Source organism: Ictalurus furcatus, chromosome 9 (assembly GCF_023375685.1).
Source record: "Ictalurus furcatus strain D&B chromosome 9, Billie_1.0, whole genome shotgun sequence".
Lineage (NCBI taxonomy): Eukaryota > Metazoa > Chordata > Actinopteri > Siluriformes > Ictaluridae > Ictalurus > Ictalurus furcatus.
The window spans coordinates 510,090-521,335 of NC_071263.1; the positions used below are offsets into that span (position 1 = coordinate 510,090).

The following is an 11,246-nucleotide window of genomic DNA, read 5'->3' on the forward strand; positions in this document are numbered from 1 at the left end:
TCTCTCTCCACGATTAGGAAAACCGTCTAATGGCCGCGTGATTTCTATTTAGGTGTACGCTCTCGGATCAGGTTGGACCGGATTTCTGTTCATGCAAACGGAACTGAGGTCTGAGGTCTGTGTTCAGCTGCAGCACAACTTTGGCGTGGTTTACGAGAACGTAAGTGTCAACTAAAATATTTCTTTTAGGAAGGTTTTAGGAATTTGTATATCATACTTATCAGTCTGATGAGGTGTGTGTGTAGGGAAAAAAGTTACGTTTTCAGTACAATGTAAATGCTGTACTTCACAGTAAATTATCTATAACGTTCAAAAAAACAAAAAACAACCAAGATTTATTAAACAGTTAATTTACATGTTGGAAACATAATACATGGTAAGATTATCTTACTATAATAATAATAATAATAATAATAATAAGATAATGTTAGAAATAATGTACATTTACATTTCATTATATAGGTGTGTATGTGTGTATACTCGGGAATGGTTGGCCGCCTAAGAATTAAAGTAAATAATAATACAAAAAAAAGTAACACATAAATAGACACATTATTGTCAGAAATCAGTTGCAGTAATAATGATATTAAGACGAGATCATATGATTTCGTTTCTAAATAATAGTGCAGAAAAAGTGTCAATTAATAAAGCCTGAAACTAAAGATCATCTTTATACAGAATGAATCACAATAGCACAGATTTGCATATACACTATTCGTTCCGTTTCATACTTCCTGATGCCTTTGTTTCCAGATAAATCATGAATGATTAAAAAGTATAACATCTAGAATACATAATGCTGATTTAATGACTTAGGTGTACTGTAATGTGATCAGTCAGCTCCATCATCATTATTATTATTATTATTATTATTATTATTATTATTATTATTATTTCATCACTCCAGAAACATCAGTTTTGAAATCTGATCAGTTCTGAACAGTTATCAGTTCTATTGTTTATATATCAATGAATTGAGTTACTACATTATTATACATATGTTTCATATGTCTGGAATTTGAAAGGACTTTAGTTTAACTTTAGAAAAAAAAAAAACCCCAACAGATCATACTATGAGAACAACGCTGACATTTTGAACCTTGTATAAAACCAAAGAATTTGGATAGCAGATCAGAATAAGTGTGTGTGTGTGTGTGTGTGTGTGAGAGAGAGAGAGAGAGAGAGAGAGAGAGAAAGACTATACTCAAACATTTCCCATTTTCTCAAGACTCGTTCATGCAGCATTCCAGTGTATTATACTGCACTCTAGAGAGAGAGAGAGAGAGAGAGAGAGAGAGAGAGAGAGAGAGAGAGAGAGAGAAAACCGTGTATTGTTAGTCATAACCAGTGGGTTTTTTTCCATTCAACAAATACTTTCTATGAATATTCATGCTTCTGTAACGTGACTCCGATTCGTATCGTGCTTTTTTTTTTCCCTTACACGTTTGCATACAAACCTCACGACTGTGATTGGGTTCATATGGGACTATATATATATATATATATATATATAAAAAATACTAGTGTGTTCTTTACACACCAGGAACTACAGTAGTGTAGAACCTTTATATTATTATACCTTTTATAGTATAGACAGTTCAGTTCATTTCTATAAAACACAAATGCTTTTTCTGTAAACCAAATCTAAACTAAACTCAAATATCTATCGATGTTTAACATGGTAATTAAGAATATGTATAAATGTATGTCTATACTTTTTAAGGGTTTTAGACATTTCCTTTCTATCCACTTTAAACATGATTATTATGGTTGTATTTCTTTCCTTGTTTATAACAGTCTTACTAAAAAAAAACAAAAAAAAACAAACTCAATTTGTGTTTGAAGTGTATGACAGAACCATTTGAAATGAAATACGGGCTCATAGGACGTCGTGTTGTTCATTACCGAGTGCCGCACTTTGGTTTTTCCCACCATCAAAGTTTACTCTCCAACGAGTTCACGACTCCTTCATGACTCTGGCAGGAGTCCTGTTAGGAATAACAATTCCAGAGCAAAATAAATTCTTGTGCTAACACTCAACAAGCATGGGCTAGTCTAAGGCAGTTGTCCTACTGTGCACATGATCTGCATGGAAGAGTCATCAGAAGGAAACCTTACTCGCGACCACGCAAGCTGAAGCTTTTGGAACGACCCTCACAGCCCACAGACTTCAACATCTTAGTGTTCTGCACGGACGAGTGGGTGAAAATTAATTTAGTTTACTTCTGTTTGCTTAAATCAACAAAAAAAATCTACAAAATGTGTCATTTAGCCAAAGTTATGTGTAAATGTTATGCTGGCGTTAACCTACATAAGAGCATAGGTAGTGTCATTTACCCACAGTATGCTGTCTTCCTTGTCCTCGGAAATCTTCTCCCTCCAGTGTTTTGTGTGTTTTCCTGAACTCATGTATGACTCCCTCAGCAAAGAGAACTTGTTACACAATAATAATGAGTTGTGTTTGGACAGGTGAGTGTTGGTTGGTGACTCATACAGTAAAAGGGATGTTCACAGTGCGAGCTGTGCCAGGGTGCTAAAAGTTTTGTGAAAGTTCACCTGAATTGGAAAATGTGTTCAAAGTAATGACAATGTTTACGACGTCCAAATGACTAATGATTGTCGGTAACACGCATACTACAGTTGCTTACCTTAAAATCCCAGGAATATCAATATACAATTATAAGAAATTGTATACTGATATCTGATATTAAAGCTAACGGTCATTAGTCATAACCTGCAGTCGAGCACTCTTTCCAAATTCTTCCCGCAGTTAGCACATCAGCGCTGGATGTAGACCAAACTGTAAAAACATTTTTTCATCGTTTTGATACAAAATGCAGTGAGTGAACGCTTCTGCGTCCAGCACAACGCCGTGTCTGTAATAAGACTTCCGTGCAGCCTGATTCACAAACACGTGAAATGAACTGATGTGCTAAGCTGTGCGTCTGTACAAGGGGTGGAACAACACACTGATGATATCTGAACAAACAATGTGTTCTAAACAGAAACCCATATGAATAGGATGAGCATTTATTTATTTATTTAATTATTTGAGAAAGTTTTCCAGAAGGGTTCACAGGGCTAAGGGTTGAGGCTAGAAATGGACACTGGGACTCTGATACAACAAAACAAGTCAGAAAAATAATGCAGCGTATTGAAAAGAAAAAGATGCATTAAAACATGCCTGGTAACTGCCTGGTCAGGTTCATGATGGTTCAAATAATGCTAACAATTTGTTTATATTTTAAAAAATAGAACCAACTAGGGGGCACGGTGACTAAATGGTTAACACGTTTGCCTCGCACCTCCGGGGTCAAAAGGGTTCGATTCCCCACCTTGCCCTGTGTGAGCAGGGCAAAACCTCAAAGAGTTCGTCAGTAGTCAGTGCTGCAGATTACAATCCACACTGAGCTAATTCAGACTGATATTACTGGCGTAATTAGCAAGGCTAAACCTTAGCATGATCTCCCTATGCTTTGTGGGTTTCCTCCCCCATTCCAAAGACATGAATGGCATCGCTAAATATTCTGTAGTGTGTGTGTGTGTGTGTGTGTGTGTGATGGGTTGGCACCTGTCCAGGCTGTCCCCTGCTTGCCTTGTGCCTCGAGTCCCATGGGATAGGCTCCAGGCTCCCCTTCGTAGGATAAGCGGTACAGAAAACGGATGGATGGAACCAAATAAATTTGAGAATATCACAGGCAGGTGCAAAAAAAATCCACTGTTTCTGGAGACAAAGTGATATAGTTCATGTTTACTTAAACAAATACATGCAGTTTAGGCGGCGTCCACTTGGAGGTTAAATCTGAACGCAAATACAGATCCGGATATTTGAAGCACTAAACAGATACACATAGTGGCATTGGGTTACTAGTTTGCAAGGAGAGAGGTATGACAGGTTTCCCGTCAGCATGGCTGTGACTAATGCTCGTCACTCTCTCACACACACACACACACACACACACACACCTGTAATAAGTGACAGTGTGTATCCAAATGGGAAAAAACAATAATGGCTACACCATTTGACATTTTCAAGCTTACTTAATGGTTTTTAATGTTAAAATGTTTTTCAACACATCAAACCAATTTAAAGAAGAAGACTACTACTGTGAAAGTTCTGTTTTTGCCCATCATGTTTAGTTTCTGAAGCCAGGATGGAATGTACACAGTTTTATTTGCATCTTAATATTTGTACTTCTCTCTCTCTCTCCCTCTCTCCCTCCCTCCCTCTCTCTCTCTCTCTCTCTCTCTCTGTGTGTGTTTAGAAGAACTGACCCAGATTGGGGATGAACTGGGCAGGACTGCAGATCCTCCTCAGTGGGGTGAACCAGTACTCCACTGCTTTCGGGCGTGTTTGGCTCTCCGTGGTGTTCGTGTTCAGGTTGTTGGTGTTCGTCGTAGCAGTGCAGCGCGTTTGGGGCGACGACTCGAAAGACTTTGTGTGCAATACAAAGCAGCCTGGCTGCACCAATGTGTGTTACGACAGCATCTTTCCCATCTCCCACATTCGCCTCTGGGCTCTGCAGCTCATCTTCGTCACCTGCCCATCCCTCTTGGTGGTGGCTCACGTCAAATTGAGAGAAGAGAAGGACAAAAACTACACAAAACTACACAATGGTGAACATCTGTACGCCCGCCCAGGGAAAAAGCGAGGTGGGCTGTGGTGGACCTACATGCTCAGCCTTTTCTTCAAAGCGGGGTTCGATGGTGCCTCTCTCTACATCCTCCATTACATCTACCACGGCTTCGACATGCCACGTCTCTCCAAGTGCTCTCTGGAGCCGTGTCCGAACACGGTGGACTGTTACATCTCGCGGCCTACGGAAAAGAAAGTCTTCACGCTCTTCATGGTGGTTACGACTGCACTGTGCATTCTGATGTGCATCTGTGAAATGTGCTATCTGACCGGAAAGAAAATACACAAAGCACTAATCAGGCGGATGGTTAACGGAAAGGTGGCTTGTGAGCACCACGGCGCTACAGATCATGCAAATCAAAGACAGAAACGTAGAATAGATCCCACCCTCGCCAGTGTGGAAAACCTTAGCTTGCTAAAACAAACAAAGCCATCTCCGGAAAAAAAAAGTGCCATTTAGTGAGTCATAAAGATTTAATTGGAATTATAACGTCGGATACCAATGATGGACATGGAGGGGAATTCGTCAACACTTTCCACAGAATGTATAGCATTTAAGTCATGTAATTCAGTGACAGTAGGGTTTCAAGTTAAGGGGGGTGAATACTTATGCAATTACTGTATACATACCCCTTATAGGGAGGTATATAAGCCTGAAATCTATTGTAGGTCAAAACTCAGGTAAATTGTAAATAGTCTGTCACAATAAATAAGATGTTTTTATGAGCAAATATGAATTTTATTTCGATCCATCGTTGGCTTAAATAACCGTGTAAACTTTCTCACCAGCGCCGCAGGATGTTATTTACCATACTGCTTTTGTTCCATCGGGAGGTAGTTGAGATACATTTGGAAGTGCAGAGCTCACCTTCCGCAGGTAGTTGCGTTGTGCTGCGCTGTGAGAAGCGACTGTGGAACCGTAGGAGGTGCGACAACCGCCACGAGATCCTCGAAAAGATCTGCGACCATAATAGAAAATATAGTGCGTCGTTTTTATCCCTTTATAACTACAGTTACTGCATACCTGACTGTTCCGGATACGTCTCATAAGGATTTTCATACTTGTATTTGGTGAAAGAATAAAAATCCCTGCTTATTTCACTTCGTTCGCATGGCTGTGTTCGGTCAGGAACATCTGAAAGATGCCTCTACAGCGTGTTACAACAAAATCTTCATTCAAGTACCGCTGTCCCGCGTAGCATGGAATGTAGACTTCTATAAACAGGAGGCTGAAACCTAAACCGTGAGCTCGTGAAGATTGTCCATCATCACATCCCTCACATAGTTTCTATCAGACGCTCCGAAAGGCTTTCTTTCTTACACACCTTTCAATCCGATCCGTTTTACATTACGATCCAGCCTACTCCACATGATAGACTTTCATTTGTTACATAAATCTCACCTCTTGATCTTTCAGTAACGATTAAAATCCTCCTACACATTTTATTGTGCACACACACACACACACACACACACACACAATTTAATACCAAGTGCAAAAATCCATAGTATCGCAATCAAATCTGTCCCTATTTTACAGGCAATATTAATATTTATAAGAAGCCTCACTAATCCCCTAATCAGTGGTGCTTTAGTGGATGAAGTGAAGGCACACAAAGAGCCATATGAAGCATGACAAATCAATACATCGCACTGACCAGAGAGCACAAAAGCACAAAAAAAAGCCCACTCACTGAGTCACCCACTCAGCTCAGCTCCTCCTACACATGTGCCCTAGCTTTGGCTCACACACATGAACACACTGAAGCAGCCCACACAAAACACACACACACACACACACCATCACACAGCCAACATTTTCCCTCCGAACCACTTTCTTTTGTTGTCTTCACCACTTTCTGGTTCCTAATAGAAAAGACATGGGTTGTTTTTTTTTTTCCCCAAGAGGTGTAAAATCTGCAACTAAAAGATGATTTCCACCAAAATGGCTCTCTCTCGTATCACTTATAAAATGGAGATGTCTTGAGCTAATGGTCATTTCTAAGTAGTGGAACACCTGAGCATCACAACTGGGTTAAAAGTCTGACCTCAATCTGAAGTTTGTCTCAAACACAGCCGCAGGATTCGCAACTGAAGCCAAAATAAATTAACGCCGCACCCTGAGAATCAGGGTTACACTGCCATGGAGCATAGCGTGGAACAGATGGAAGATATCACGCTGAGCGCAACGTGGGCTGCTGAGAAGCAACAAAAGGTACCAGCGAGTCACGGACAGCGATAGCACAAACAAAAGCGCATGATATCATTTGTTCTGACCCATCTGTGTTTTATACTGGTGCACAATGCAGTACATTTTTGGCCTCATTAAGGGTGAACTAATTAATTTGTCTTAAAATAGGCCTATTTGGCCACCCGCATTACCCACTCATGTCCTCCCTTCATATAATACACATGAGAAATCATATCTTTCTAGGCCATGGGACAGATGGAGAGAGAAGCTGAAGACAGGAGAGAGAGAGAGAGAGAGAGAGAGAGAGGGAGAGAGAGAGAGGAAGAGGAGGAGGAGTGAGGAAGAGGGGTGGTGTTACAGCACACACAAGATTTCCTGTCAGATTTTCAGCTAGGGGGAAAAAATAGCTACAGGAAAGAGTCCAATATATATTTCTGGCCTTTCACAGTTGCTTTATTGACAGTGGAGTACAATAATGCGTTTCTATTGCCTTGTTGATATGCTTACAAGTAAAACTTACCACTCGGTAAATATTTGCGGCTGGCGAGTTGTGCAAACGGAACTCAGCAAACACTTTCAGCAGCACTGAATGTCATCATTTATACTGTAATTAAAATACATTTTAAAAAAATCGTTGTTCGGGTCACTCATTCAGAAATCAGCACACTAACATAAAGCATTAATACTTGCCCTGCATTTATAGATCCTATATAGCAAATATAGTATGAAGATTGGTTGTTGTTTTTTTTTTTTTTTTACAAGACATGATATTGCGCTAAATTTTGAGCTTTGAACAATTTTAATTACCTCTGATGAAAACCCTTATAGTAAATATCACAATCACATCAAACTGCCACTAGAAACTGCCAGATTGTTCAGTTAAATATGATCCACATAAGCAACAAAATAAATCAAGCTAACAAATCTAAGCAACCCACAATTACATAGGTCTAGAAAGTACAATTACTGCTTAAATAGGAGACCTATAGTGTGCGTGAGCAGGGGCGTGCACTTCCGGAACACTTCTCTACCTGATTACCATTACAGTACCGAGAGGTCAGGCTTCTAAAACGAGTGCATCTGTTTAGTCACTGTGAGAAGAGTTGTTAGGACACAGATTCCATCTCCATGTGTGGCTCTGCCCCCCGACTGTGCTGTGAAGACACCCCAGCATTATTCTGCGCACTAGCACTAGCAGCCATCTCTGCACGCTGGCAAGAAATCTGCCACGTTTGCTTGTCATGGCACTCGCTGTCCATTTCTGATTGGTCCTCGCAGAAAAGGCCCTGCAGGACTTCTTGTTCCAGCTCTTCCCAGTGGTCCCATTCATGGTCTGAATCGGACAGGTCAGAGTCCCAGTCGCTGTCTCCGACCGTGGAGGCCTGAACAAAGTCTGCTCTGGAGCCACTGTCCTCAGAATCAGACTCCTTTGAATCGTAAATAGAATGCCCTTCCGCAACCAGCAGGTGACAATCAGGGGCAGCCAGGTACACAAAGCTGTCGGTGGAAAGGAAATCACACTCATCAGGATAAGGGCCTGGTTTTGGAATGGAGGCAGGGAGTAAGGGCTCATTTCCAGTTGGAATGGATGCACCTTCCTGGAGCGGAACGTTGTTTTTAGGAGGCGGCAGAACTGAAACCGCGAGATAGACAAAGCTGTCGGTTGCAACAAAAGGATCCAAATCACTGCTATCAAGTGAAGTTCCTCTGAGATCATGTTTTGAAGGAGTCAGTGGCAAAAGCACATCGGTCTTTGACGTGTTCACAGTGTTCCAGATCTCATGCCCCAGAGATCCGTTGTCCATGGATTTGGAACTCTTTTGTATGTTTATGCCTTTGGTTTGAACTTTTTTCAAATTTATGACTTTGCTTAAACCTGTGGTGTCCGGTGTTTGCTTTTTGTCCAGAGTCGACCTCTTATGGTCAGTTATTTCTGGTTTGGATGTTCCAGTCACTCTGGCAACAGCTTGTTTGTCGTCGCCTTTACGAGGTAAAGTCGCACCTGCCAAGTCCGATTCACACGGAGATCTGTCACCATCCGAGTTAACGTCCTCTTTACTGGTCTGGCTGGTATTAGACATGAAAACCCCGCTCGAGTCCGAGTCCAAAGTTACGTTGGAATCTGGTGATTCGGTCTGCCCATCCTTATTTCTGAGTGGAGCCTCAGCGGTACCAAGATCCAGTATGGTTGGAATGTTAGCTTGATTAAGATGTTGTCCCACTGGTTGTGTGACAACAACATTGCTTTTGTTTTCTTTTAGCTGTGAATCAGACTGTGAGTGGAGTAAGTCACTGAGCTCTGAATCTATAGAGTCCTCTCTACATATTCTTTCAAGATCCAGAAGATCTTCAGCTCCTAACTCTGAACTCGTACCAGAAGGGGCCTGCGAGCCACCAAAACCTGTCGGAGGATGCAAGAGGGGCCAGCGCCTCAAAGAGCCTAAATTCTGGGAATCGGAATCTTTCCATGTTTCATCCCAAAGCGAGTTGACCATCTCGAGCACAGCCTCCCAGTTCTCAGCCTCACACTCCGAAGGAACATTTTCATCATCAGCACTCTCCTCGGGTTTCTCTCGAAGAGGTGACATTTTGGCCAGGCCCTCCATGACTTCCACAATTTGCAGCTCATTTTTAGTTGACCCAGCTTTACGCTCTTCTATTTCACGCAAGATCTTCCAGTCCTGCAAGGAACAATCGTTCAGTTCGTTTTTTAGCATAGATTTACTCAGGTGCCCCTCCACTTTTCCTTGGTGCTCAGGAAAGGGGGAAAGTCTGGGTGTTGGCTTCTTATCCGAGACACTCCGTATGAGCAGAGAGGGCAACGGAGGAAGAATGGGAAGGTTGTGAACCGCCCCACCTTGTCTCACGGTCCTCCTCCTACCGATCAGCCTCCGCGGCCAGGTAGACTCCATCGAAGTTTTGCAGATTGTTGGACCTTTAGAGATCGCAGAGGGCAAAAGAGGCACAGTGTCATGTTCAGGCTCTGGTGTCGGGGGTTGTTGCTCACTGATGGGCTCAATAGGCCTGGGTTTAAAAGTCTCAAATTGCGTCTGCTCTTTTATGATCTGCTCATGTCCTCTCATCTCCTGCTCCTTCTCAATTTCCCTCGGTATATCTTGACCACACATGAGAGCACTTACTGATAGTTCTGAAAGAGGAGGTCTTGGTGATGAGGGCTGGGTAGGCAAAGACTGTCTGTGGAATTGCTGATTGTAGGGAAGGGGAGAAGGGGAGAAAAAGACAGATGGAGTGTGTGTGCCAGTTGAGAAGGGGGATCCAGAAAACGGGGAGATCTGTGGAGAGGTAATGCTGCTTGGGAAGAATGCCACTCCGGGATTTAAGTAGTTCTTTTCGCCCGGAGAAAGCTCCAAAGACTCAGGAAACTTCGGCGGTGTAAGGACCTTCCAAGAGTGCCGACAGAGGTCCTTCTTACCGCTATCCTGGTGGTGATGCCTCTTGTTCATGGATCCACCAGGTGCTGAAGAACACGACACACTTGGGGAAGCTGACCTAACAAACCCTCCTGGTGATCTCAGTTCATCATTAGCCAGTTTCAGCGAGTCAAAAATGAACCTCTCGTCCAATCTTCTTCCAGCAGTTAGAAGCACAGAAGATCTGGTGTCAAACATGTCGCCACCCAGGGAGCCATTACTGGAGAAATCGGTCTCACGACCTCTCCTCGACCCCAGAGTGCTGTGCGCCGAGCTATGGTCGATCTGCTCATTAATGCACATTGTATCGTAGATGGAGCGTTGAGGGATATATCCATCTTCACTGTAGCCTTCTCGGTCATTTTTCTTCGAGCAGCAAGGGCTCTGGCGCAGGCAGCCTGGTCGACTCAGTGTTTTGCCCATCGTAGAAAAAAAAAAATATGTAAACAATTCCAAAATAAGCTTCCACAGAAAAAAGTGTTTATGGTTTAAAAAAAAAGTTGTAGGTTCTGTGTGCTAAGTGTGCTTAAAAAAATGAAATAAAATTCATCCAGAACACGCTTTACACATTACGGATATTGCAGTAATTAAAAAGATAGAAGTGCAACTTCTCGAGTCAGACAGAACCCCACTCGGATAAGTGCAGGACCAGATCTTTGGAAATGAATATAAATAGACGTATACCTCTCTTCACTGCACATCTCTCCTCATTCACCATCTGCTTTGGTCGGAAAACGGATCGGATATTTGTGGCGCGTGCACCATTCCTTTAGAGCACATCTAGTTGTTCAAATGTTACAAAATAAACGTGTAACACAACAGAAAAAACAAAAAACTGCTGATCCAAAATTGGCAAAATTGGAGTTGCCTTACTTTGCCTCTTCATAGTGATGATCATTTCCGTCACCTCCATCAGTGGGGACGAGGAACCCCCATCCAGAAATCGTAGCATCGCTGCCAAGGACACATGGACAGACCCAGTTTCTCA

At 42.2% G+C, this 11,246-nt stretch overlaps 1 protein-coding gene across 2 annotated transcripts; it reads left to right on the forward strand.

Annotated features, from left to right (window-relative positions):
* Nucleotides 1–52: 52 nt before the first annotated feature.
* On the forward strand, nucleotides 53–7,178 carry gjb9a (gap junction protein beta 9a). 2 transcript variants are annotated; one of them, XM_053632122.1, is made up of 2 exons: nucleotides 53–160; nucleotides 4,269–7,178. In XM_053632122.1, the coding sequence occupies exon 2, from the start codon at nucleotides 4,287–4,289 to the stop codon at nucleotides 5,094–5,096; it is 810 nt and encodes a 269-aa protein (XP_053488097.1). In that variant the 5' UTR covers nucleotides 53–160; nucleotides 4,269–4,286; the 3' UTR covers nucleotides 5,097–7,178. The 2 variants fall into 2 exon arrangements, with proteins under 2 accessions (XP_053488097.1, XP_053488096.1); XM_053632121.1 differs by having other exon boundaries at nucleotides 65–160; nucleotides 4,266–7,178.
* The last annotated feature ends 4,068 nt before the right edge of the window (nucleotides 7,179–11,246 follow it).

What these genes read in the sequence shown, in the direction of transcription:
- gjb9a (XM_053632122.1), top strand. Translation starts at nt 4,287, where the DNA reads ATGAACTGGGCAGGACTGCAGATCCTCCTCAGTGGGGTGAACCAGTAC.